The sequence below is a fragment of the Exophiala xenobiotica genome (assembly GCF_000835505.1).
Source record: "Exophiala xenobiotica strain CBS 118157 unplaced genomic scaffold supercont1.6, whole genome shotgun sequence".
Lineage (NCBI taxonomy): Eukaryota > Fungi > Ascomycota > Eurotiomycetes > Chaetothyriales > Herpotrichiellaceae > Exophiala > Exophiala xenobiotica.
The window spans coordinates 541,162-566,845 of record NW_013562489.1 but is presented as its reverse complement, the minus strand read 5'-3'; the positions used below and the strand labels follow the sequence as shown (position 1 = coordinate 566,845).

Here is a 25,684-nt window from a genome sequence, read left to right as displayed (position 1 = left end):
TGGTCTGGGACATTTCCTGGCGAGACACGACCGACCGAGTCAGTATCGCTTGTCTCGAAGACCAAGGAGCCATGATGGGGGGCGGGGGGCGTACGTTTTGGGTTGCTGAACCACGACAGGGACTACTATTATCAACTAGCGATAGACTTCCCTTCTTGAATCGGTTGGGTAGCGACAGAAATGGAGGGCATGGAGGGCACGACACCCATCACAACAATCTCGTGGCCGCTTGGTGGGACAGTACGGAGTACTCCCAGGTAATGATGGCAGCGTCAGGCGGCTGAGTTACCCATTAGCTGCATCGAGTACTTGTAGCGGGTCCCAGGAGGTGCAGAGGATGATTTTCGGGGAGGGGTGCATGCAAGGCCCCCATCACCTCCTATGCACTTTCACGTCAACTCGCTGGTGCCCTTGCAGCAGCCCAGCCTTGCAGAAGACTATAGTACAGTATCAACACTACTGTATTCCGTACTTCCGTACGTATGCACTCTCCTAGAACATTCCAGTAAGGAGCCTTCCACATGACAGCTCTTCATCAAGCACGTCCCAACCAGGTACACGCTAGGCTCATCTCCGGGCGTCAGGGTAAAGATCAACATCGATAGGGAGACTTTGCTCAAAAGAGACAATGGACGGCCGTGACTGAGTACAACGCTAGGCATCTTGGAGTTCCATGAAGTGGATGGTGCAGATCCATACCGTCGGAGTTGCAGCAAAAGCGCCAGCCAGGGGCATGAATTGCTATCTGGAGACTAATTAGCTTGGTGTACATGAACAAGTTCCGGAATCTCGCATTGAAGTTGGATTGACATGCTTCGTCGTCGACATGTCTCGCAATGTTCTGGTTCCCTTCCACAAGAATGACTGCGCCACGCGGTCGAACAAAAAGGGTTCAGTGCATGACCTCCCGCATGATCAGGGCCTGCTGCATCCGAGCAGACGGCGTCTGCCGCCGCGCGCAGTTGAGCAGTCTTGCCATCTACGCAACTTCGTTACTGGCGAGCTGGCAAAGGCTCTGCGCTGGCGATCTCCTTGTAAAACGGGTTCAACATGACTTCGGGAGAAGCCAGAAGTCGAAACAGGAGACTCGAATCCTTCACGAGCCTGCGCTATACCTGATCACGGGCTCCTGATGATCTTGAGAATTGCTGAATGCCTTCGTCGGGTATGCTGATGGTGTGCAGACAATGTCGTGAACCTTCGTATTGCCGCACTGATAATGCGCAAGCCTTCCATTCTTGACCGGATCTCGGGAACAAGACGTTGACAGCCAAACTGAAGGATGTCCGGGATGCCGGAAAGCAGAGGAAGAAGCTTCCTTCTCAGGCGCACTAGCTTCTTGAGAATCACCTCCTAGTTCAAAGGAGCTCAGACGATGTACAGAACACACCTACAACACTGAATAAAGAGGGCACCGTGACAATGCCTCTAGATCTCCAGCGTCGACCATCGACCCAGAAGCGGGATACCTGCCAGCAACGGCTCAAGTCGTGCCGTCAGGCACAGTGTTCGAGGTTAAGACGTCGCACGCCATGGCATGAGCCGTTTCTCCCCATGGGGCTGGTGCGATATGTGAAAGCGGTAGGATGCTCGAGACTGATTTCCCTCCGTCTGCTCTTTGTCTTGATACCCACCTGCGGAAGTCGCCGCATGACTAGGTCGCTGACAGTCGACCGATACCATCCATCATGCTCGGCATGGTTGCCTCAAATTTGGGTTGTCGAAGCCACCACCAACAGGCCCACACCCAAGGGTGCATGCTCGATTTTCGACGCTGTCTGCGGACGTGAATGTGTCAAGCTGTCCAGAAAGTGACCTGACCCTGAGGTCTCGCCGGTGACGTCGAAGGGCCAAACCCATGATCCCACCCGGGGTTTTCTGGACCACAACGACGGCTCCAGATACCGTACGATGCCGTGCTCCTCACAGGTCCTCCAGTTGCAGAAGCGGAGCTTATCAAAAGCTTGGTAGATCTTATCGCTCTTAACCTATGAGCTTATCTATTCTGCGGGGGCAGAACCAATGGGTGCTGGCTCTTGAACAGGTCTGGCCTGGATGGAGGTGGGAATCCGGGGTACGCATCTCGAAGGCAATGCTCCTGGCGTCCTCTATCTTCACGCCTTCTTTCCACCCTATTGGCCTGATATACTTATGTCCTGGGGAGTCTTATCTCTGGCTTCTGTGAGCCAGTAACGAGATGCCTTTGTGCAGTCGTTCCCGGTGCACTACACGAAGATGTCGTCAGGTCCATGGCAGCATCTCCATCTTCCAACCGGTGCCGATATATGTGGCTTGACGGCCTCTCAGGACATATTCCTCTCCAAGCATATTTCAACTGTACTGTCCTGTCGGATTTCTGCGCAAACGTCGTCTTCAGCATATCTGTTTGCGGCCGAACACCTCATCTTCAGGTCTGATCTTTGTATAGGCCAGTCAAGATAACGCTGTACGCAGCAAACATGGTCACTAGTACTGCTGAAGATGTCTTCATCCACGTTGGACGAGGTGGCGCAGGTACGACTGCTTCTCTTCTTCCCCCACATTCACGAGAATGCCACGCTAACCATTGACCCAGGGAATATAACAAGCTCCTCCACGAAAGAGACCCGACGTCCTAGCTATTCAGCCGATTCGCAGTCCTTCCGACAGGGTTTCGGCACGCGCAGATTCAGCACAGGCATCGGCGGCTCAGGGAACATCACAACGGCAAGCCAGCTGGAAAAGCAAAGTGAGGCTGAAGAGACGTCTCGGCTGTTGTATGATATGCAAGCGCCGGGCATCGTTCTCGTCGATGAAGGTTATCATACAGGTAGAGGTAGGTTTTATGTCCTCCTTCGGCAGTAAGACGGCCGGGGCAGTTTGACTGATTGTATGGCAGGCGGATTTGGCAATAAATACCAGCCCACCGAAGCTGAGATTGACGAAGCCCGTCAAAACAACGAGAACATTCGCAGACAGAGTTTGGCTAGCATCAATAAGCGACGCGAGAGTCTTGCCTCGAGTATGGCTGGTGGTAGTCCGTCTAGCAGTTGGAATAGTCGGAGAATGAGCATTACTGACTCGATGAAGGATTTCTTCAAGGGGAGGAGTCCAAGTAAGGCATGATGCTGGTGGACTCGATGAAGCTTTTGTAGTGCTGTTGATGTTTGTCGCCTTGAAAAGGACATGGCAGGTACCTTTTCGTCGATCAATTTATTTCCTTGTATTGAGGATGCCAGCATCATGAAGTGGTTACTGCAGCCAGGGCATATCTTTGAAACTCTTGTCCATATGCGGAGTCTGAGCACACACAACTTTGTACAATGTTCCGGAAAACCGTACCGGTAGCACTCTTGCTTTCGAGAAATTCGTTCTACCTGATCAACTCTTTGAGCCAGCTTAATCGGGGCCCGTAGCATGACCGTTAGGCACTCGATTTTGCGATGGTAGTGTATCAACGTGCTCCAACCTTGCAATTTCGAGATCAAGATCGAAGTCCTCCCTGTTGTGGTGTATTGAACTACTTCTCTTTCCACCTGGATGCGAGGCCCGCGTGACATCGCTCTTGATCTTTGTAAGATCGACAAAATGAGAAACGTCGTTCTCGTCGACTCGGCTCAGGGCCGACGAATTTCGTTTCTCGCCAGAATCGGTGAATGGTATTGAGGCGCGATTACTGTTTTGTCTTGGACCATCAACGAATGTGACCAGCCTTCCGAGGATGGCGAATTCCAGTTTTAGCTTGATGGAGTAGAAAACGGGTTTGGTGGTGGTTTCGAGAATGTAAAGCGATGCGCATTCCAGGCCGAGAAGCCCAAGGTCCATGATGATGATGAGGATGTTGATTGCCATGAGCTGATACATCAGTCGTCGGGTATTCTCCTGGACCGATGTGCGAAGGATGCGAACGGTTTCGACAATGTAAACGGTGGAAAGTATTACTTCCTGGATGAAAAAGCCGCACATCTGCACCTTCTCCATGACATTATAACCTCGTACAAACGTTTGAGTGTTGGTGTCGCTGTTTGAGCCGATAGTGAGCACCGTTGTAGGTATATGCAGGCAGATTGCGTCGACAATGATCATCCATTTCGTCCACCGGAGAATCTTGTCGCCCTTCTCTCCAGTGACGATGAGATGTAGTCGTGACCACAACACAATGGATTGGCCCGTGACCATGGGATACCACCCGATGGAGAGGAGAAAGATCGAGAACCATTTTCCGCCGCCTTTGAGGATGGAAAAATATTTGAACAGAAACCCCAGTGCATAAGGGATGATTCCCAAACCCGAGATCACCAGGCTCCAGAAGTAAAGTCCCCGGAATCTGCTGAAGGTGCCAAAGATCAGGATCTGCAGCTCGACAACATTGTACATGGCCAAGCCCAGGAAGAAGGCAATGATGACTTTCACAGCGAGGCTGTCGCCTTCATAGCCCCCTGTGATCCCGCGACCAGGCGAGGACGGAGAACTCGCAGCGGATGAATTGCTGGACATTAAGCTACTGGCTGCAGAACCGAGACTCTGCATGAAGCTCTGACATGATCTTCAGCCACAGGACTGTTCTTGGTCAGAATGTCGTCTCGATAACGTTCTGTCGACGACTTTACAAGTCTGGTTCACGAATGTCTTTGCGAGAAGTTTGATTCTGGATGCGGAATGACACCACGCATCTGAGAGTTTGGTTCAATCACAAGCATCATTGTGCGGGCCGCCTAAGGAGCTCACGGACGCCTCTGATCGGCCCATGAAGGATGGCCCTTGCACGCCCTTGCCAGGTTGGACTCGTCAAGATCATCGTCGACCCCGCGAATTGTCTTCGCTAGGCTGTCAACTGGGGAGCATTAGGCGCATCATGGGCGCCTTGGTTTCGAGTCCGGTGGTGGCCCATATTTCGCCTAACAGAGTAATTCTTTGCATAACAATGAGGAAAGGCCGGTCACTGGTGAATAGTCGACGTCATAGGGCGTGTGCAAATCAAGGTGCTTTGATCCAATGCAAGTGCTACTCGTACGGCTGCGAATTAAAGGTCAGCCTCGATCCTAGTGTACTCTGTGAAAAGCCGTTCAATGGTAGAAGAATCTTCGTTTGACTAACATGTCTATGTCCTAAGATAGATCTATGTTCATGGACCTTATATTCACCTGGAAGCAGAAATCCGATATGCAAGTTCTTTGGGCCACAACCAGGCCCCCAGGTAGGGAAGAAAGCTGATCGTTCTGAAAGGACGTTGCAGAGTCACAAAGACGTCGTGGGCCTTGAAACTGGGATATAGAGGATGAGTCCCATAATGGCTGCTACTCTCCCCAACAGCTAGATTTGTAGCTCTCGTAAATTGTTCGCACTTGGCTCCCTTGGCCGATGTTGGCAGCTTGCGTTGCGCGATGACTTTCGGCCAGGCGTAGCCAGTCTACAGAGAGTTGACAGAAGTGAGGGTCGGCATGAGAGTCTCTCTTCTCCCTTCTCCCTTCAGCGACTGTCCTCAATTGGACCGAGAATGAAGTCCAAGCAGCAGTTCGACCTCCGTACCGCTGCTCGTCATGCTCCATTTTGAGAGCAACTTCCCGAATGCCGGCCAGGACGAAAGCCTGGCTTCTCAGTAGCAAGATTTCCTTGCGTGCGGAGGCCATGCCGTTCCCTTTCACTTCTTCAACATCTGCGTTGTCTCTAGATGAGCCGTAACGGTCGAGATCAGCTTGTACAAGTGCCCGTAGGTCACAAATCCAGCTGCGTCACTGATCTCGTTGTCGCTCTGCACAGGGCTCTCACCGTCATCTAGCATCCCTGAGAGCCTCTTGCCGCAGTACCTCTAGCCAATTCCTCCTCATCACCGGGTGTTGTAAGATACTATCTCTGCCACTGTCCTCCGTAGCCGCTGGGCTTGGACTCCTCCTAGCACTGGCATGGTATGGAGGCGGTCTCGTCCGTCCGGTCGACGACGTTTCGAGGCTCATCCTCGCAAAAGTCCGCGTCGTTTCGCCGGTATTCATTGACGTTAGGTCTGTGTAGCGTGTGGAAGGGATCGAGATCACAGAAGAGGCCGGTGAGAGTGGGGTAGGAGTATCTTCACCCGCTTCGTCCGCGGCTTGTATGAGGACTTCAAATTGAGCAGCACTCTTCTCTTCTATAGTGATCAGAGGCTGCTGGGCCACATCGTCGTAACGCGGAGGGTTGTCGCTGTACCGTTGCGAGCGAGGGCGATCTGAGGTAACAGAGACGATGCGGGCATGTCGGGTCTCGGCTTCGAGCTTGCTTGCGCGGCCGTCTTGGGAGTAACAGCATGCAAACAACGAGGAGATAGCCATTGTCTATGTACGTCCACTGTCAGAGCATGATCTGAATCGGCGAGACATCCCAGGACTATGAACTTGGTTCTGAGGCTGACTAGCGGCTGCGCACGGAATGAGGCTGCCCGCCAAGGCAGAATTGCGTGTCTGCCTTGGAACCGCTTCTAGAAATAGTCTGCTGCAAAGAAGCAAAGAAACAAAGAATGTACGTAGTACATGGCTTTGAATGAAATTCACACAGGAGCACGGCGGTAGCAAACGACGTTAAAGTGAGAACGATCATTGATCAATTATCAATTATCATTCATCTTATCCAACCACGACGATATCGTCGGGCTCGGCTAGCGTGACTTCAATCGAAACCTATGCTGAATTCTGCTGAGATTTGCAACATGCGAATCTGACTCCCTTCTGTTTCGGTACTCAGCGTGATCATCCTCCGATCAATCGTCGTCGACCACAAACAGGCCAGTGAGTTGCGGCTCCAAGTGGCTCTCACCCGTGTCGAAGTCGAAAAGGTGATCAACTTGGTCGCAGAACACGTCCAGTGGCTCTCGGCCTTTGGCAGGGGTAGATAGCCAGAAACACACCTTCGCCCAGAACAGGTCCAAGTCAGGAGGATTTGGAAGTGTGGTTACTTCCGCACCTCGATTGATGTACTTGATACCTGCCGCTGCAGTCTGGATGTCCGCCTCTTCTTTCGCCTTCTGGAGGACCAACCTCATTGGTTTGTAGCCGAGGTAGTTGGGAGTCTCATCCAGAAGGCACTTGTTCCAGGTGACCTTTTCGTAGAACGTGTCAAGAATGTCTTGGACATCGTCGATGAAGACCGACAAGTTGGCGCCGACTTCGTCGCTGCATACCACCAGATTCATCATGTAGTTGTCAACCTTTTGTTGGTTATGTTTGATCATAACAAAAGGTATGGTGAGAAGTGTGTCTGTCGTTTTTCCGCAGGTGATTTCCTCAACAAGCTTTGCGTGGTCTTTGTTGACTGATTGAGAGAAGAGACGCAGGCAGACGCGAGAGCAGAAGGTGAATTTGGTGATCTTGTGGAGAATCTCGCGACCTTCTTCGTAAATCTGGCGATTGGCAAGTAAAATACCTGGACAACGTTTGGTACCGAATCCGGGGCATTTCGTGCCATCAGGTTCATCATAGACTATTTGCTTCCTGGTAAGGCCGCAATTCCACACGTAACAGATCTTGCGTGAATCGCCTTCACCTGGATTGAGGGTATATTTCAGGATTTGGAGACGCACTTCCTTAGGCAATCCGATAAAGGTAGGAGAGTTGGGTCGTTCGCCTGGAGCTGCTGATTGACCACAGCTGGGTGGGTTAACGATACCCTGATCGTCTGTCGTCATGATGTGATAGAGTCTTTGTGGCAAATGAAGCCGCGCGGCTGAGCAAGATGGTTGATGTCTGTTCTCTCATGCAAAGCCATCGCAGCTTGCGCGCAGCTCAATGTCACCTCCATGGACGCGACGCGGCTTGGCTCGAAAGAGCGTTGCCGCACAATGAAGGTTGGTACGAAAACCGCCCTGGGGAAGCTGGCTCGCATGGTCTTTGCTTGGGTAGTCGAACTGGATAACATCGCAGACCGGCACGCCGATGACAATGGCGGCCGCCGTGGTTGAATCCAAAGTGAAGCAAGGTACGCTCCTTCAAAGTATACGCTGCTTTCACAGAGAGGGTCTGGCAAGAACTCACCAGCGCATCCCTCATAAATCCTTCTGCAAGGCTTCTTGTAAGCTGGTGAAACCGTCAACTATAGCCTCGAGTTTCTCATCCATCTTCTTAAGCTCATCTTTCTTTCGAGTGTTCTCCTTTACCAAGGCATCTTTGATTTTGACAAGCTCCAACCGTTGCTGTTCCATCTTTTCGCGTTCGAGCTTCTCATGCTCAATCCTCAGTGGCATGAGCTCTTGCTCTGAAAGCCCTGCCTGGTCGGGGAACAACGCAAGATATTCATCGAGTGAGAGAAGTGGCAGATGTGTGTATGCATGACTAAGTCGGTTGTCAGTTCAAATGGCCAAACAGCGGCGGCTGTTACCTACTCATAGCCTTCGCAGGCTCCGATCTCCCCCATGAGGTGTCTTTGCTCGTAGTAGAGGTTTTGTAGCTGTAGTAACAGTCGGTCGACCTCCTGCCTCGCTTCTGCTGTCTCCTGTTTGGTCGCCCTGGCTCCAAACGCCGCTTGACGATGTTGACCACGAAGTTTAGCGACGTATGCGTAGAGGATCTTCTGTTGTTCGGACAGATCGAGCTTTTGTTCCAGAATAGGGCTCGCGGTGGCCGCGGTTTCCTCCAGCCATGAGAGAACAGCCAGAGTTTGGCTGAGTGTTGTTCGTGACGTTTCCAGAAGCGGCTGTAGCGTAGGGTCTGAGATGAGTTCTTCGATCGCCATGATGCATCTACAAGGTGCGCTCGTTTGCAGCTCGTTTGCAGCTCGTACGGAAAGCCACAATGTCCAGAAAGACGAGTTAATAGGAAGCACAGAGACGGCAATGAGATGGCTGAAGGGTTGGACGCTGAATGTCTAGCCAATCGGAGTCTAGCATCCTCCGCACTGGAAATATTTCTCTACCACCGCATGCAGATCGCCGCAGTCACTGTTTCCTTCATAGGCACATTCTGAGACTCCAAGAATGGCGCCAGACAGAGGCAGCGAGGTCCTTGTGGACATTCAATCTATGGAAACATCTTTGAACACTTTGTCAGTGCAAGATGATCTGAACCTTGCCAAAACAAGTGCAATAACAACCCCATCCCCAGATGGCGCATATTCAACTCCACCTCATCTTTCTCATGACCCTGCCACGAATGCAAAACATGCAGACCCCTTTCAGTTTGGACAACGATATCTCTCCGAGTCTGATGACGTCTTTGAGTACAATGCCTGGGATCATGTAGTCCCGGATGCGGCCCACGATGAGTATTGTGAATCTCAATATGCTGCACAACGCGCCTCTCCAGTGTCCGACTTCGATCGAGTTCGGTTTAATGAGCACCCAGAAAAGTGGTGGGATTTGTTTTACAAGCAAAAGACAAGTACATTCTTCAAAGACAGGAAATGGCTGGTTCAAGAATTCCCGCTTTTGAAAGACGTGACCCAAAGAGATGCTGGCAAGAAGGTTGTTCTGGAGGTTGGTGCCGGAGCAGGAAACACGGCATTTCCTATATTAAGAATAAATGAAAACCCGGACCTGAAAATCTTCGCGGTGGACTTCAGCAAAAAGGCAGTCGAGACAATGAGGGACGCGGAAGACTACAAAAGCTCTAATGGTACCATGGTGGCTGATGTCTGGGATGCGGCAAGCGATAGTCTGCCTCTCGGTGTTGAGGAAGGAAGCGTCGACGTGGTCATCCTGATATTCATCTTCTCGGCTTTGAACCCCAAGCAGTGGCAACAGGCCGTCACCAATATTCAGCGAGTCCTCAAGCCTGGTGGAGAGGTTCTGTTCCGGGATTATGGTCGAGGCGATCTTGCGCAGGTTCGGTTCAAGGCTGGAAGATGGATGGAAGAGAATTTCTACGTACGCGGAGATGGTACGCGGGTCTACTTCTTCGATAAGGAAGAGCTTGAGACGATTTGGGGCGGAGCATTCGAAATATCCGATCTCGACGTTGACAGGAGACTTATCGTCAACCGACAGAGGCGCATCAAAATGTATCGCTGCTGGATTCAGGGCCGCTTTCGGAAACGAGATCAAACACACTGAGGTGAAGTCGCTTCGAATCCCGGCGCCAAACAACGAGACCGTGCTACGTCCGACATGGCATGTGGCCGGCCTCATACATGATGTTGGAGGTATCTTGGGCCAGGCCTGTGTTCGTGCTGCCCATCAGTATCCACAAGGTAGACGGAATAAACCAATGAATGACTGGATAGGGAAGCATGAGGCGGATGCTCCCAGCTTATTGCAGGAGAAACACACACGAGATGGGTGTTACGGAGCCGCCAAAGTCTGTATATGTCGCAGACGCCTGGTGATATCAGGAGGCAGCCAGTAGCAGGTGAGATGAGTATCAGATCCAAATCATTTTCGATGCATGAATTGAAGATGCGTCGACCAATTGGACGTGGGAAGGGTTGCATGTGTAGAAGGATTTGTCCGAGTTGAAGTCGAGCAACATGCCCAGACTAAGGGATCCTGCTGCCATGACGGTCATGTCAAAATTCAGATTCGTCACCGCCACGTGATCACCAATCACTTCAGTGCCACTTACGCCTACATTCTTGACATCCACCATAAATTGGTTTGAATGACGTTCTATTTTCTTTGCCGTCACGCCCGTCCGCCGAGCCACTCTCGTCAGTGCCCATCCACCCTCCCGTCTGGACTTATTCCCATTTTCCCTGCGGCAGCCAATATTTCATTCCATCATACCCTGATCAAAGCGCCACTCCCTCACACCCCGCCCTCCCTACGTAGATTCTCTGTCCGTCATTCAATCGACACAGTCCTTACAGTTCCTATTCTTCAGTTTTCCTGTTGTTTGAACTGCGCAATCCTCTTCGACTCGTTCCAGCTCCGCTTGGACCAGACAAGCCCTTTGCCCTACCACGAAGAGAGATCTCCGCCAGCCGCTTCCTTGGTCCTTGGAACCCGAATTTTCTCGAGTCCTGTTTGCAGAATAACTCAAGTTTGCCGTATGAAGTTCGAAAAGACAACATGAGCTGCTCGACGTCGACGCTGACGCTTGAGCCTCCCTCAGCCAGCCGCGCTTCCAGCACTTCCCGCGATGTCGAGCACACTTCTCTACTAGCCAGAGGTCGGCGGCATTCCTACAACACCTCGAGGCGGCGCGATTCGAGTATCTGTAGCGCTGATGCGGTCTTCGTGAGAGTGGACTTGTTTCTCACAGAATTGAGACACCGGTTGGACAGCCTAGAGAAATACCGGCAGGAGAGTATCCTGAGTTTTGACGCCCAGCTGGAACGAGCTTACCAAATTTTAAGAGATGTGCGCGACTCGTGTTCACCATACCATTCGGGAGAACTACTGTGGGGCGCTGCCCGTCAGAGGGCCAATATCTTGGTGGACACAATGGAAAGTCGATACAATGATCTCATGCCCACTCGGGAGACCTTCGAGCAGAAAGCGCAAGCAAGTCTGCGCTTGATGGAATCTTACCTCACTGAGCTGGAGACGCGAGCTCACACACGCAGAAAACAATTGTTCGATTCTGGCTGGAAGAAAGTGGACGATTCTATTACTGCCACGCGGGAAATTCTCGAGGAAGGGCTCGACAAAGCCATTCGTGCGACGGATCTACTTGCCGAGTCAATCTCTCATGCTTTGAGCCGTGCCGCCGAGACCAGGCTCATCCACTACGATGACTTGCCGGTACCTTGGAGAAGCAATCCTCATATTCTTCGTGGTTACCGCTTCAACAGGACCAAGATTGAATGCGTCACGTCAATGTTTCAACCCTCCAACGAAAGTTTCAATATCTGGTCGCACGGCATAGGACTGATGGTTGTACTAGCGATCGCCTTCTACTACTATCCTGCGTCGTCAACCTTTCCGTTGTCCAGCAAATGGGACGTTTTAATCGCAGCGTGCTTCTTCGGGGCCGCTTGCAAGTGCTTGATTTGTTCCATCATGTGGCACACCATGAACAGCATTGCGGACAAATGCCTCTTGGACCGATTTGCTTGCGTTGATTATACCGGTATTTCGTTTCTGGTAGCCGCCAGCATTTTGAGTACAGAGTGGACTGCATTTTATTGTGAGCCCGTGTCGCGGTCAGTCTACATGACCATGACGACACTGCTCGGAATTGCAGGTGTTATTCTACCATGGCGGGAGAGCTTTAACCGAGCCGATATGGCATGGGCTCGAGTGTCTTTCTTCGTCACACTCGCGGTAACTGGCTTTGCTCCGGTCGTGCAATTGAACTACACCAGGGGCGTTGAATGGACCTTTTATTTCTATGCGCCTGTGACGAAAAGTCTCCTGGTCTATCTCACTGGAGCCATCATATACGCCAGCAAAGTACCAGAAAAATGGCGGCCTGGCCTCTTCGACTACGTTGGTGGCAGTCACAATATCTGGCATCTTGCAGTGTTGGGTGGTATTCTGTTCCACTATACAGCTATGCAGGAGTTCTTTCATGGTGCATTCCAGCGAGCGAACGACGGCTGTTGTTTGGGTTGATGCTTTGGGTGCCATATCACGTGTCAAAGACGTAAATGCTCCCTTTGGGCACTTGTCATTAGAACAGCAGAGCCCGGTGGCTATGAGGCGGGCCTTGCATGTACATTTGCAACATCAACATAAGCACATATATTGCTATATCGAATAACCCAAAATTAGCTCGAATTGCTTCGCCAACCTTTGGCCAATCTGTCGTTGTTGGGCCGTGAGCGGCTGCTTTTGTGTCTGGGTTATCCCGACTTCGAGCAATACGATTGGCCTCGAATACGAGGGCTTCCCGTTTGGAGGTTGAGTGTTCAGCCAAAGCCAAGCAAACCCGATCTCCTTACTTCACGCCCTTCCATCTGGGACAATCATCATCGCATTCGAGAGTAACGCGGGAGCCTAGGCGTCCAAATGGGTAAATATCGTACTCGTCCGTTATCACCCTCATCAACCGTTCACATCGTTCTGTGCATTCTCTTCCCTGGTGGCTGACCAAGCCAACTGCTCGAAAGATGGCACTAGCCACGACGATCTACAAAGGACGTCAGGCACCTATTGACGAGCAGAGGCTCATGCAAAATGTCTTCAAGATACCAACCAAATCAACAAGACCAGATCTAAAACCCTCTCAAGCCGCAAGAACGGTGGTCCCTGCACGAAAATCCCATAGGAAATCGAGAACTGGGTGTAAAACATGCAAGCAGAGACGAATCAAGGTATGCTTCCTGGTCCTTATCACATCCCGACTCTAGCCTAATCCACCAGTGCGACGAGAATAAAGATGGTGGATGTTTGAAATGCCAGAGCCACGGGATCGAGTGCGACTACAACAGCTATCGATTCCCACACCATGGCAAGACCATCCTGCCCAAGCATGAGCCCATAAATCCACCTTCAACCCTTCTGCAAAGCTCAAAAGTCGGCGCCATCGTCAACAGAGAGGGCACGAGGCTCTTGAGCCCACTGAATGTTGTGCTTGTCTCGCCAGTCCAACGCATGATTGAGCTACCAAATCAGATGACGCCTATTTTACAAACTCTCCACCACTTCGACACCGTCACTTATCTCTCTATGGGATCAGAATTGGCGCAGCAGGTCATCCGGTTGTGTTTGCGTAGGACCGCCATGGAGAAAGCATACCTGTTGCACGCAGTCAACGGGGTCTCCGCGGCACATCTCTGCCATCTTCTTCCGGCAGCCCAATATCCCAAGCCGCATCGTCAAAGCAAACTTGCTGCAGCATATCACTGGAGAGAGGCATTGAGGTTATTCCGTGAAGAACTGAACGGTGGTGGCATGAAGGAGAATGTGGACACTCTCATCTCCACTGTGATGCTAATATGCGTCCATCAGTACATGTTGAATGACTCAACCCCGGATCCGGCCCAAAGTTTTGTCTACACTTCTTCGGACAAGCGAGAAGGGTGCCTACAATGGCTGGCCATCCACCAGGGCTTCCACGTAATATGGAATGAGCTGGGGGACCTTGTCTGGCAGTCAATATGGTGCCCAGTCTTAAAAGATGCGGACTTCAAGTATATCGCACCACCGTTTCCAGATTTCCACAGAAAGGACAAGGTTTACACGTTGTTCCTCGAGTTTTGCGATATCAGCGAGCAGTCGACAGCCCGAGACAATCCTTACTATATTCCACTGGAATATCTGCTCTTCTTTCGCCAGCTGGAACCCTGCATCAACAACTTCACAAAGCTGGTCACCTTTGTAGGACACATGGGTGACCGATTTCAGAAGCTCTTGCTCAAACGAGAAAGGCGGGCATTGCTTATCCTGGCTCACTGGCTGGCAATGATGAGCGAACTCCAACAATGGTGGATCAGTGGAAGGAGCAGGGCTGAATGTTGTGCTATTGTTACATTTCTGTTGCACGACCGAGATGAGAGGGTCAAACAATTACTGGCATATCCGGCGAGAACCGTAGGAATAGTGCTGTTGTAGAGGGAGAGGCGCAGTTGCAAGCTGTCCCTTCGCGTTGATGTTGCCAGTCAATGCGAGAGGACCGTGCCGTTGCAGGATCAACGCCTGTCGTCCCTCCGCCATATTAGGGCTCGTGGAGATGGATACTGTAGCATTTCCTTTGGCAAGATATCTATAACTTGGGGCGTCCTTGAGCCCGCTATAGACCTAGTATTCTAGGCGTCGATATTGGCCCATGATGGCCCTGCTCGCCTTCCGGGCAGCCGAAAGTCTCACAAGGCTGCCGTCAATGCAACCATTGCCGCACGTGACTCGCCTCGCCCTGCGCCTTTCACAAATCAGCGCCCGACTTGTGTTCGCCGTTCATACCATTTACATGTCCACCGACGGCTGCCAGCGCACTATATCAAAAGGTCTTCTCTCTTGAACTTGACATTACCCATGGAGTCCTCCGTGTGACAACCGGAAACATCAGAACACTTGCGGCATTGAAGTCCTCACGGCCAAAATATGTGCTGTCTGTTCCCAATCCCTCCGACCTCGGCGCAGAGAACACAGCATTTCTCACTATGGACACCGACGAGGTGCCTACACGCCGGCCATATCCTTCAGCTTTCGAACTGCTGATCACTTGCAACCCCCCAATACTTCAGTCATTGCTTGCCCAAGTCCCGACCGATACCATTTTTCGGCTTTACCAGACTTCGTCCTTCCTCCGAGACTTTTTCACGAAATCCCCCACGTCGTGGCGGTACATATCCTGGCGTCTGTATCAGCCGGTGGCCTCTACTGCAGTAGCTGCTAATAACAACGCCGCTGGCCATCGTCAGTCCAGCAACTACGCCCTCGACCAGATCCTGTTGAACGTCATAAACCCATTCAGTACAAGATTGGTCAGCCTGGAATTGGACAACACTGCAGTCAGCGGAGCCACTCTGACATCGACGGTGTTGATCTTGAGAAGAGACACTTTACAACATGTGTCGGTCCGTGGTTGCAAGAATGTATCATTGAAATATCATATAAATCCATGGCTGCAAATGCATGCATTGGCTCGGGAGTCTCAATCCGCCGGTGGGCCAATCGGTTTCGAAACACTCGCTTTGAAAAGTCTCTACACCTACCGATGCCGGCATCACAGACGGAGACCATATCTGCCCAGTAGCCTCGCACGTAAGGAAAGCGACAGTGAACCAACGCATGAACTAGTGCTTACATGTCACAAACTGGGTATCTGGACTGATACCGCTTGGTGCACAACGCCAGGAGCTCGCTGTTTTCGCCGGAGAGGCTATGTGAAAATGCGGATGCCTCAAGACCCTAGGGAGGTCTGGGTGGTATATGACCGCTTATGGAGGAGTCGGAATTGGTTGGGTCCGGTGGAGCAATCAAGAAACTCAAACAGCTCTACTCTACGAAAACGAAAGAGGGATTGTCGAAGCTGGGAGTATGATGAAGAAGGCGTTAATGGAGAACCGACCGGCATGGGAAAGGAAGGAAAATCGACACCTGCACATCTGCGCCAATCTCATATCAAGTTTGTCGAAGACATCTTTTGCCAGAATTGCTCTGCTCAGATTCTGGAAAGATGTGAGCAGTGTTCAGTTATGATGCACTGTTCAGGATGCAGGAAGACGCTTTGTGCAAGCTGTGCATTCGACAGGCCTTATCTGCGCAACAAGAATGCTCCAGAAGAAGAGCGAAACAAGTTCTGGTGGGCTCCAGGCTCTGCTGTATCCCCTTGTTCGATGCAGGACCAGGATCTGCCTGCCAACACTGTTATTGGGAACCATAATCCTAGTCCCAACCAACCACCCAACATCAAATTCAGATGGTGTTGTACAGAGCCTGTGTTTTCTGGTGGCGGTGGCATCACATTTGGCAACAATAACAGTCGAGAGACGGATCGAATACGAGCAGCACCACTGCCCACCGGACAGGGCTGGGAAGATCCTGAATTTGGGCCCGATAGATTGGACCTTGAGGACGAACCGACTCAACACGTCAGCGGAGGGCCAGGGGGCCGTTGGTCCTCTATTGACAGCTTTTTCCAGGCCGCTGAAACCCTGGGTTCTGGTGAACATCCATCAACATCAATACCGAGAGTGCTGTGTGATGAGTGCTACAGCGCTGAGCATTGGAGGTTGAAGTGTAAGGCTTGTGCAACGGCCCTATGCCTCAAGCACGATATCGGCGATCGAATGAAGGCAAGAATTTGCGGTTATCGCGACGTCCTTGTGGAAAGGCAGGACTACAAGTCTCGGCAGAAGGCTCTGAAATTGCTGGCCACGTTGGTGCGACACAGGAAGAAGAGATTGGCAGCAGAGAAACCGGTGGTCGAACATCATGACGTAAGCTCGAGCCTGGATGGTGCCTCGTCGGGTCGATTGGATCTGTCAACATCATCCGAATATCAATCACATGGCATACTCACAAGACCAGCCCTCTCGGACGCCGTAGAAAGGGAGGTAGCATCGACCGCAGTGGGTGCTCAAGCGTCGCGGAGCTACAGAACCCCACTGGCGGAGCTCGATCTACCTTACCGACCGCTCTCACCGGCCTCAACAAGCACAGGACCACTGTCTCGGTCGACGTCTCCTACTCCTTCGGCTCACTCGATTCCTGCCACCCCAGAGCCTGCGATCTCCCCTCTTCGCTTGAGCCAAGCTGAAGCACCGTCTTTCCCCAAATGGCGAGGCTGCCAAGCGTTTTTCTGTCCCGGTACACGTACACCTGGCGATCACAGGCGACGATGTCCCGCCATTATGAAGCAGTGCCTCGAATGCAAGGTACACGTTTGTGGAGACTGTGTGACGACCTTGGAGCCTCCCTGTCCGTGTAAGGGTTGTCATGCCCCGCAGACTGAAGACCAAGCTGCCTCCGGGGAACATACATTTCTGTTCTTTTGTCCGAATTGTCGATGGGATAGGATGCTCTCAGGGAAGTGCAAAAGGAAATCCGAAGCCTTTCTAGCCGCGCAGTCTATGTCGAAGAAAATGAGGAAGAGAAAGGACAAAATGCGCAAGCCAATCGAAGAGAGGCGGCTAAGTGGACCAGGGTCCCTGTCCGCGACAGAAGAGGCAATTGAGGGTCTGGTCGAGTTTTTCACTAGCTTGAACACGCAATACCCCGGAATGAGTCGGCCACAAGATCTGGCACTGGTCTCGGCGGAAAACCATCAGCATATGGGAGCTACAAATCTGAACGATATACAAGAGTTGGAGGATATGGGCGCGCTGGCACGAGATTTGATCCGCAGGATACAGAGGCTAAGGGATCAATTCAGGCCGGGGTCCTTGGCGGCACTGGCGTTGCCGGACATTCGAGTGGAGGATGATGTTGCAAGCCATCTTCTACCAGGCCAGATACCGCATGAAGATCCTGGGGTTGGTCCTGTGCAGCATCTTCCCCACGGTCTCGATGAGAACGGACTGATAATCGTGGACCCTGGAGAAATTGACGACGATGAAGATGAGCATCTTGAAGGCCGAGAATCTAGCTCAGATTGAACGGGGTTGGGAGAATTTTCGCTACAATTCGCCATGGAATTTATACATATGGCCCGAGAATGTCCGGGTTTAATGACATCTACACAACAAGAGTATGACTTGATGACTCAAGCATTTCAGCCTTTCTGACGGCAACTGCAACATGCATACATAGCGTGGGAGATCTCGGGATTTGAGAACAAGCCGCAAGGGGCTTTCGCGGAGGACTCGGGAGTTTGATGGAGTTTTTGGCTTTTTTTGCAATTCTCTATGTCGATGTCGATGTCGAGATGTCGACGTCGGTGGTCGTCAAAGCATTCAGTGTCAATACGATTTTGCTTTCTTTTCTTGTTTCATCCGCGGACCATCAAGCCGCAACGTCTTCTCGATGTCAGCGTGATCAGGACGGCTAGAGATTATCCATTTGATATGAGACGTAGAGCACTCCGAGGACTCCTGCATGATCAAGTGGAGAATTTCTGGTAAATCCGTCACACATTCGTCGATTGCATCGATGATCACGTAGGTTTCCAGCAAGCGCTGGTCTCTCAGAATATCTTCATAGATCTTAGCTAAGGTGAACCAGGCGTTTGGGGACTCAGAGACTTCCCGGGTCGATCTGACACCTCAAATAAGCCGATGTGATGTGTCTTTTCGTGATGCATGGAGCAGGACTTACTCTCCAGGGATATAGCCCCAGGGAGAAGTGTATCATTCAGTTCCAGTAATGGTATGTATATTGACAAGTTGCTCTTCGCGTAGGTAGATCGATCTGCGTCCAGGAGCTCATTTGTCCCATCAAAAGAAGATCACAAATCTTGACAATTCCAACATATTCAACCCTGGCATCTTCGGCCTCCTTTCTCTTTTCTTTGGGTACAGTAAGGGACATGCCCCCATTTTTGATTCCCAACATCGAGCTCCGAATCCGGTCCGAGAGTGGCTGTTCGAAGACATCGAATGGCCCATTTGCACTCTCTATCTTCTTATTCTCGTCGAAGCCTTTGCTCAGTTTCCCTTGTGGTGGAACGTCGTCCTCGAAACCTTGGCGACTTATGATTATGGATGTCGTACAAAGCTGTGACGACAGCCAATGGAGGGAACAGGCAAGATTGCCGAAGGAAACCGCGCAAGGCTACCGGGCTGAGCCACAAGCAGTCACGTGACCTTATGTTCCTATGCTGCCCATGCTGGAGCAGAGGAACAGAGATCACAGAGACACACGTCTATATATACACGGTCATTTCATAGTCTTACTACGTAGTCAACTTCGTTCACGATCATACCCATACGTTTTGTGGGGCTGATCACTTCGATCTGGTACATCGACTCGCTCTGGACAAGGCTCTCATTGACTTTGTCTCTTTTTACTTCCCACTTGTCAGGAAACCCATAACGTGCAGTGACATCTCTGGTGGAACGGAACGTAACATGGAAGACTTTCTGACACTTCTAGATACTACCGAAATATCGCATGTGCCCGGTAGTATTAGAACGTTTTCATTCTTTACCAGTATTACTATCATTAGAGCCATGGAGCTCATGCAATCATTATCTGACTTATACAATCCGCAGCAACTACTTACTAGACTAGCAGTAGTTCGTACCACCTGATATTGTATTACCGCTATTTGCCTGGCTGAATATACTGGTACCCCGAGCCTGAGTAGGTGTATTGTCCAGGCCTGACAGGGCCATAAACCATACCTGGTGTATCCGAGACTATAGGGACAAGTTTGTACCTGGTTCGTCGTCGATAGAGTCCCAAGCATGCGGCTAACAAGAGCAATGCGAGAACACCAGCACCAACCCCTATGATGATAGCCTTATGTTGTGAGACCCAGTTGTTGGCATTGTCTATGTCGCTGTCACTACTAGACGATCCCGGACTAGCAGTTGCTGAAGGGGAGGTCGAAGAAGAGGCAGTAGTAGTGGGGAGGGAGACTCCGAGACTTGCAGCACAGTCTTGTAAACTTTGTCCCTAAACGATATAGGTCAGCCTTGTTCAAAAACACTCGAGCGCAAAAGAGGTAGCAGATGAACAATAGACGGGACTAGTAAGAAGGCAAGAGAAGTAGTAGGGACTTACAGCGTTGCAACAGTTTCCTTCAATGTTGGCACAGACCTTCCCAGCCGGGCAATAGTCTCCGTTCGAGCAGCAGGACTGCAAGGGAAAGCATAATATGAGCCGATGATGGTCAAGTCGTGAAAATGATGCAGTACATACCTCGCCAGCACTGGGGTTGTAACAAGTCAATCCGACGCATTGCACATTCCCTGCTCCAAAACACTCTGCACACGTGCCCGAACATCGCTTGTCGAAAATGTTATCACGGGGGATGATGCTGGTGGCATTTTCCAACACCTTGTAGTCAGCGGCTACCTTGCTCCCCAGCAGGCAGAGGACGAGAAAGATAGTAGTGATAGTCAGCTTCATTCCGAACGATGGATGAAGCTCAAGACTCAAGTCAAGAGAATTCAAAAGCTGAGCTCGATATTCCTTTTTGGGGAAAGAAGGCCCAGGAAAAGAGGGCGAGGCGGCAGAGGAAAGTAGAGGTAATATAGAATGCTTAGCAAAGCTTGGTACCATCGGTTCCAAAGAAACACTTCAACGGTCTGGGTCGGCGTCGAGACTCAGCCACTGCATGCATGCCGCTGCTTGATACGAAGACTGCAAGGCGAACCAGAACTTGACGTTTTCAGAAGACCAAGGACACATGAATGAAGGCGGCTTGAAGCCACAAGGCTGAGTCCATATCGAGGTCTCCAATTTCTGAATAGGAAAGTGCACTGGACCAAAGTTCGAGTACCTTTGTGAACGGCCTTTTGTGCCAGGGGTCCAGACGTCTTGATCGGGAAGGGCAGTTTTGAACGAATTGGTTCGGATATCCGGCCGCAGGTCTTGCAATACGGGAGTACTAGTAGTAAGTAAGTTAGGACTGGCAATCTTGACCACTAGCAAGACGCCATTGACTCATACTTAGTGACAATGGTTGAACCAGTGCTCTACTCTCCAGAACGACATTTTTCACGATGTTGTATGCTGTATATGGGGGCCAACTCGGATGTATGTATATCGGAAAACCATTTTGTAACATCGGCTGTCTGGGGAGTTTGAAAGCACGCTGGCTCTCTCGCACGACGGTCACCTCGTGTTCTATGTCATGTGCGAGGCTTGTTTCGTATCCGCGAGCATCTGGAGAGTCGAGACTAGACGCGGCTGGGTATACGACCAATCTCGGCATGTCCTTCCGTTGTAGAGCGGAAATAGGCGAAGCACCGCGAGTATTAGGTTCAGTCGGTTTCGCTCCCATCGTGCGAAAGCAACCAGCCAGACGAATAACTGATTGGGTGTAGGAGACATTGTTCGGCGGCGTGCTCGTGTTCTATGTCGCTCTCTGGCAGTGTGTTAGGTACTAGTGAAGCTTCCACTTCCCCAAAGTTAAGCGAGTGGTGGCTGAACAATTCAGCCGCAATGTGCCGCTGGCTTCCTGTCTCCCGGCATTGGCCAGGTGTCGCACCGACAGTGATCACAATTTCCCAGAACACTATAGCGTGCCTGAGTGCTATCATGATGGTTACCACTAGTAGTATTGCAAAGTTCTCGCGTCAAGATCTCGTAAGACTTTACTAATGTGCGAATAGTTATTGTGTACAGCCTCCACGGACAGAGGGTCGTCAACGGACAGGTCTTTGGCTCTTGTCATAAGCGTTGGGCTCGTATTCGCTACAGGCAAAAGACTGATCACGAGAGCAGCGGTATATGCGAATCCGGTGCAGTCTGCCTCGTGTTCTCTTCATCTTTCTTTCCAAAAGCACATTAACGAGACGGCATTGCGCCCTCGGTAGAGAAGGTGTCGAGCTGACCACCACGAACACAGCCCGAGCATTAGAATTTGAGTCTTGAACATGAAATGTTTTTTTCTCATTCGACTTGGTTGGGGTTATGGGACTTTGGATCGTGACCACAAAGCCCGTCAGCGCGTTGAGAGGGACGTATATAAAGACCAGACATGAATGGACAGAGGAAGGAAGGCATCAGTAAGTCATAGGCATTGACGAGTCAGACATTTCCTTCAGAGTCATTCGTCATGGGGGTTCAAATGGTTAATGCCATTGTGGACGGTTGCTGTCTGGTCTCTGCTCAGCCAATCGCACCCGACCCCGACCCTCTCTCTTGTGAGAAGGGACATCTGTGGACCAAGGCCAGTTCTCGACTGCGAGCAGTTCTCGGCTACTGGGGCGGACCCCAGTCAGCATTTATGCTGCCGCGAATATGTCAGGGGAAAATATCCTCGAACCATTGGCGGTCGACGAGTCGACCTCTGTCGTTATACCGAGCGGTGGGATTCGAATGATCAGACCGTCATCTCTCACTTGGCCGCTATTGGCGATGCCTTGGAGAATGTGGCGCCAGTCTACGAAGACTTTGGGGTCGACTTTGATCTGATAGTGATATACAGCAAGACTTTGCCCAAGATCGACGGTGACGACGTCGACGGCTACGAGCAAGAGAAAGTCGGCACGTCGACGGACTATCAAGGGTTCTAGGGGTTAGTCCCCCTATATATACATATATCCTAGGGGGCTGGGGATGCTTAGGATCCACTAAACTCTGACAGTATTCCTGGCAGTATTCCTGACAGTATAATCTATACTAGTACGTCTAACTAAGGTACAGTACCTAACAGTGGAGGCCCGGCCGGCCCTTAGACTGGGTAACTTAAGATATCGTATTGGAATATTACCTACGGATACCAGGTAAGGTAACTAACTAGAGCCGACGAGACGACGATGTATAAAGTACCCACCTAGCACCTAAGGTATGTACAGGTAAGGTAGGTATAGAAGTACAATTAGTACTTGACTTTCTGGTGGTTCCGTCCGTCCGTGTGAGCATGATCACGACCATGATCATGCTGGTCTGGGGTAGGCTGCTTCTACCCTAACTTACCACCGCAATCCTGGGTAGGTCGAGGTATACGCCCTCAAGGTTCCGGATCATCTTGGCAGGCACCTTCCCTAAGGATGTCACGGACATGCTGTCCGACCGCGTGTAGCACTACACGGTCACGTCGACCCTCATGGGCCCTTACACGTCCATCCACGGGTACACGCCCATCCTGCCCACGAAGGCACTGACCATCCCTTCCCTTGTGATCCAAACCGCATTTGAAAAGATGCACGCCTTCTTCCACCTCGGCCTTATGCTGCTGACGTCGGACGTCCCGCCAGCCAAAGATGCCGCCAAGGATAAAATAGCCTCACTGCCAGTGTCAGGCAGGAAAGGCACCTGGACATGGTTCCAACCCTATGCTACTTCAGACGCAAACGATCTAAACCCGACTTATGCAGAGATGCAAGTACAAGAAGATCTAGGAGACAAAAAGTATGAGAAACCGCCGTATACGTTCATTGAGGGTTTCTTGCAATTGATGGGCAGTCTGGAACAGAAGAATCAAGCCAAGGCTGCAGCTGGGGCGGGAGGAGGAGGCGGAGGAGGAGGAGGTGCTACCTTGAAATAAGTACCAGTAGCTACTAGTAATGCCAAAATTTACACAGATGAGACAACGATGTCGACCTCGTCGTTCTCAACAGTCACGGTTATGTCCACACCTTCCGTGTCTCCGACTGTTGTCGTCTGCTTCAGCGTGCCGTCGACGTAGACTTCCCAGTCCCCTTGCGCAAGATTCTTAACCGCAAAGTTCACTTCTTTCTCGTTCCCCGTCCAGCTCTTCAAAGTGATGACCATGGCGCGCACGTCGTCGTCCCAGACGCCTCTGAGGAAATCAACGCCATCGGCAAAGCTCAGTCCGTCCACATATGGCCGTTTCGCGAGGATGGCACTGGTCCAGGGCTTCTCCCACATCTTCTTCTGCCCATCCTTGACGTTCAGGCGAGAATAGCCGATACCCGAATTACCCGAATGAGGCTCCATGTGGATCATGTTCTGTCCGTCGTCGTCAAAGAGCTTGTCGTTGCGTGGATAGTAAAGCCCGCCGTTCTCCCATGTTGGATTGAGATGCGAGTCCGCATATTCGAGGAGGTCATTGAGTTCTTTAAATTTGCCCAACTCCGAAAGCATCTGGGCAAAGCCGCTCCAGCTGATCGTCTCGAACGGGAAGAGCGGATTGGCGAATTGCGACGACATCTCACGCGCCTTGCGCAGCGTCTCCGCGCTGTGGGCATCTTCGCCTTCCTCCAGGACCAATTGGCGGAAAGCGCTGGCGACGCGAGTCGGTTGAAGTCGAGTCTTTCCATCGATGTCGGTCAGAAATCCGAGGACCTGGCTATCGTACAGCGAATGCACCTTTTCCGAGTTCCAGGTGTTCATGTACGCGTTTGCCCTTTTTTACCCCGCGGTGTCAGCAATAAGCACACCGAGTCTTCCGTGGTAGAGGAATGTTTGTGTCTTACCAAGCAGTGTGCGCGCCTTGCCTCGCGGGGAGAGCCTTGTGTTGCTTCAGTGCAAAGAAGCTGGGATATAAGCCGCTGTCGTTGATCATGCCTTTCTTGATGAGTGAGGCTTCATATTTCTTCAGGACATCTTCGACATTGTTCGTGCCGTCGCGGCTATCGTTGTATCTCATCGCGATGATCTTTTTGAACCTTGGTTCAGCCCACGGTCCACTAAGTGGCTTTCATTCATTGCCATTTTTGCAGGGAGGGGGTTACTTACGGGAAACTGGTTGCACACGACAAACACCGCATTCGGCTCGCAGCAGACGCCCACCCAGTCGTTCTCTTCCATCTGCTGGAAAATGACCTTCTGCAAGCTTCGATTGTCGTAGGCAAAGTCCTCTCTTCCAAGGCCCCAGAACAGTGGGCTCCAGTGGAATGTCAAGCTGCCTTTCTTCTCGAACTCGTCGTCGTCGAACAGCATGGCGTACAAACTGGTCATCAGCAAGAGGTGTCCACTGTACATGATGTTTTCTTTGATGACCGGGTCGGCCCAGGGTTTGCGCAGTTCTTTGAGGTCCGGGTCAAGAAGGTTGCCTCCGTGGCTGGTGTTGAACCAATATCCCCAAACCTCCCGGCGCAGCATTTTGTGTATGATTTGGCGCAGGAGAGTCTTGAAGGCACTCCTCATCGCGGGGAGACGATGGTAGTGGGCGACTCCAGTTGCATAGGCCATCGTGGCCAACTGATATCTGTATGCGTCGTCCCATTCCTGCTGGGCCTCGAGAGTTCCAAAGTGATGCCACTCGCCATCGGGTTGAGAGACAAGGTTATGGAAATGCCGGAGATGGCCAGCCTGGTTGGCGTCAAGTCTGGGATACTTGGATACTTCAACTGGCGGACGAGTTGAGACGGTCAGTGTATTGGTAGCAGCAGCAGCAGTGGTGGTGGTGATAGTCGTCGCCATGCTCGTAGGAAGTTGCAGAGTTGCATTTGGAGATTCGCAAACGGTGGCCGATCACGGATGCAGAGAGTGCTCTTTATACCACACGGCTTACATTTTCAATGATTCAGGTCTTTGTATCCGAAGGAGTACACGTTGTCGGCTCTTGAAAACGGCAGACGTCTGGATACAAATAAGACCCGAACCCGACTCATAGTGCTTATCCTAGATCTCCTTTGCATTCTTGGAACGAGCATAGACGGGGTAGGGCGCCTGATAGTGCTGTTCTGCAGGTTTGCAAGGCAGATCACTGATCGAGTACGCCGCGACTCCGACACTCGAGAACATGCTTTTGATTACTCAACGCTCAGCTCGTACCTGAAAAAAATGCTACATGGGCAGTTTTTCGGGTTGAGAATCGTCGCGCTATCCGATCTGCAAGAGGGGCAACAGTATCTCGGTGGCTCACCCCAGGAAACTGTGCCAGTCAGCGTGCCCATG

The 25,684-nt window shown here is 51.4% G+C and overlaps 11 protein-coding genes across 11 annotated transcripts; 6 read left to right on the top strand and 5 right to left on the bottom strand.

Moving 5' to 3' along the window:
* Window positions 1-457: 457 nt before the first annotated feature.
* On the bottom strand, window positions 458-4,615 carry PV05_09509 (uncharacterized protein). Its single transcript, XM_013455851.1, has one exon. It carries the CDS (start codon window positions 4,507-4,509, stop codon window positions 3,379-3,381), a length of 1,131 nt encoding a protein of 376 aa, XP_013311305.1. The 5' UTR covers window positions 4,510-4,615; the 3' UTR covers window positions 458-3,378.
* PV05_09510 (uncharacterized protein) lies at window positions 2,460-3,105 on the top strand (the record flags this gene model as incomplete). Its single annotated transcript, XM_013455852.1, has 3 exons — window positions 2,460-2,514; window positions 2,576-2,815; window positions 2,879-3,105. The coding sequence occupies 3 exons, from the start codon at window positions 2,460-2,462 to the stop codon at window positions 3,103-3,105; spliced, it is 522 nt and encodes a 173-aa protein (XP_013311306.1).
* Window positions 4,616-5,051: 436 nt separating the features above from the next.
* PV05_09508 (uncharacterized protein) lies at window positions 5,052-6,379 on the bottom strand. Its single transcript, XM_013455850.1, has one exon. The coding sequence runs from the start codon at window positions 6,282-6,284 to the stop codon at window positions 5,751-5,753; it is 534 nt and encodes a 177-aa protein (XP_013311304.1). The 5' UTR covers window positions 6,285-6,379; the 3' UTR covers window positions 5,052-5,750.
* Window positions 6,380-6,709: 330 nt separating this feature from the next.
* On the bottom strand, window positions 6,710-7,633 carry PV05_09507 (uncharacterized protein; the record flags this gene model as incomplete). The annotated part of the gene is made up of 1 exon (XM_013455849.1): window positions 6,710-7,633. The coding sequence occupies one exon, from the start codon at window positions 7,631-7,633 to the stop codon at window positions 6,710-6,712; it is 924 nt and encodes a 307-aa protein (XP_013311303.1).
* Window positions 7,634-7,990: 357 nt separating this feature from the next.
* Window positions 7,991-8,676, bottom strand: PV05_09506 (uncharacterized protein; the record flags this gene model as incomplete). Its single annotated transcript, XM_013455848.1, has 2 exons — window positions 7,991-8,276; window positions 8,327-8,676. The coding sequence occupies 2 exons, from the start codon at window positions 8,674-8,676 to the stop codon at window positions 7,991-7,993; spliced, it is 636 nt and encodes a 211-aa protein (XP_013311302.1).
* A 226-nt stretch (window positions 8,677-8,902) lies between these two features.
* On the top strand, window positions 8,903-10,401 carry PV05_09505 (uncharacterized protein). Its single transcript, XM_013455847.1, has one exon. It carries the CDS (start codon window positions 8,918-8,920, stop codon window positions 9,989-9,991), a length of 1,074 nt encoding a protein of 357 aa, XP_013311301.1. The 5' UTR covers window positions 8,903-8,917; the 3' UTR covers window positions 9,992-10,401.
* Window positions 10,402-10,945: 544 nt separating this feature from the next.
* PV05_09504 (uncharacterized protein) lies at window positions 10,946-12,433 on the top strand (the record flags this gene model as incomplete). The annotated part of the gene is made up of 1 exon (XM_013455846.1): window positions 10,946-12,433. One exon carries the CDS (start codon window positions 10,946-10,948, stop codon window positions 12,431-12,433), a length of 1,488 nt encoding a protein of 495 aa, XP_013311300.1.
* A 497-nt stretch (window positions 12,434-12,930) lies between these two features.
* On the top strand, window positions 12,931-14,374 carry PV05_09503 (uncharacterized protein; the record flags this gene model as incomplete). Its single annotated transcript, XM_013455845.1, has 2 exons — window positions 12,931-13,134; window positions 13,184-14,374. 2 exons carry the CDS (start codon window positions 12,931-12,933, stop codon window positions 14,372-14,374), a joined length of 1,395 nt encoding a protein of 464 aa, XP_013311299.1.
* Window positions 14,375-14,731: 357 nt separating this feature from the next.
* Window positions 14,732-18,248, top strand: PV05_09502 (uncharacterized protein). Its single transcript, XM_013455844.1, has one exon. The coding sequence runs from the start codon at window positions 14,923-14,925 to the stop codon at window positions 17,860-17,862; it is 2,940 nt and encodes a 979-aa protein (XP_013311298.1). The 5' UTR covers window positions 14,732-14,922; the 3' UTR covers window positions 17,863-18,248.
* Window positions 18,249-21,854: 3,606 nt separating this feature from the next.
* PV05_09501 (uncharacterized protein) lies at window positions 21,855-23,366 on the top strand (the record flags this gene model as incomplete). Its single annotated transcript, XM_013455843.1, has 6 exons — window positions 21,855-21,882; window positions 22,052-22,385; window positions 22,464-22,501; window positions 22,570-22,602; window positions 22,657-22,664; window positions 22,902-23,366. The coding sequence occupies 6 exons, from the start codon at window positions 21,855-21,857 to the stop codon at window positions 23,364-23,366; spliced, it is 906 nt and encodes a 301-aa protein (XP_013311297.1).
* Window positions 23,367-23,395: 29 nt separating this feature from the next.
* Window positions 23,396-25,207, bottom strand: PV05_09500 (uncharacterized protein; the record flags this gene model as incomplete). The annotated part of the gene is made up of 3 exons (XM_013455842.1): window positions 23,396-24,188; window positions 24,259-24,440; window positions 24,521-25,207. 3 exons carry the CDS (start codon window positions 25,205-25,207, stop codon window positions 23,396-23,398), a joined length of 1,662 nt encoding a protein of 553 aa, XP_013311296.1.
* Between the last annotated feature and the right edge of the window lie 477 nt (window positions 25,208-25,684).

Bases quoted from the DNA above. Each gene is read 5' to 3' on its own strand.
- PV05_09509 (XM_013455851.1), bottom strand. From the start codon at position 4,509: ATGCAGAGTCTCGGTTCTGCAGCCAGTAGCTTAATGTCCAGCAATTCA.
- PV05_09508 (XM_013455850.1), bottom strand. From the start codon at position 6,284: ATGGCTATCTCCTCGTTGTTTGCATGCTGTTACTCCCAAGACGGCCGC.
- PV05_09505 (XM_013455847.1), top strand. From the start codon at position 8,918: ATGGCGCCAGACAGAGGCAGCGAGGTCCTTGTGGACATTCAATCTATG.
- PV05_09502 (XM_013455844.1), top strand. From the start codon at position 14,923: ATGGACACCGACGAGGTGCCTACACGCCGGCCATATCCTTCAGCTTTC.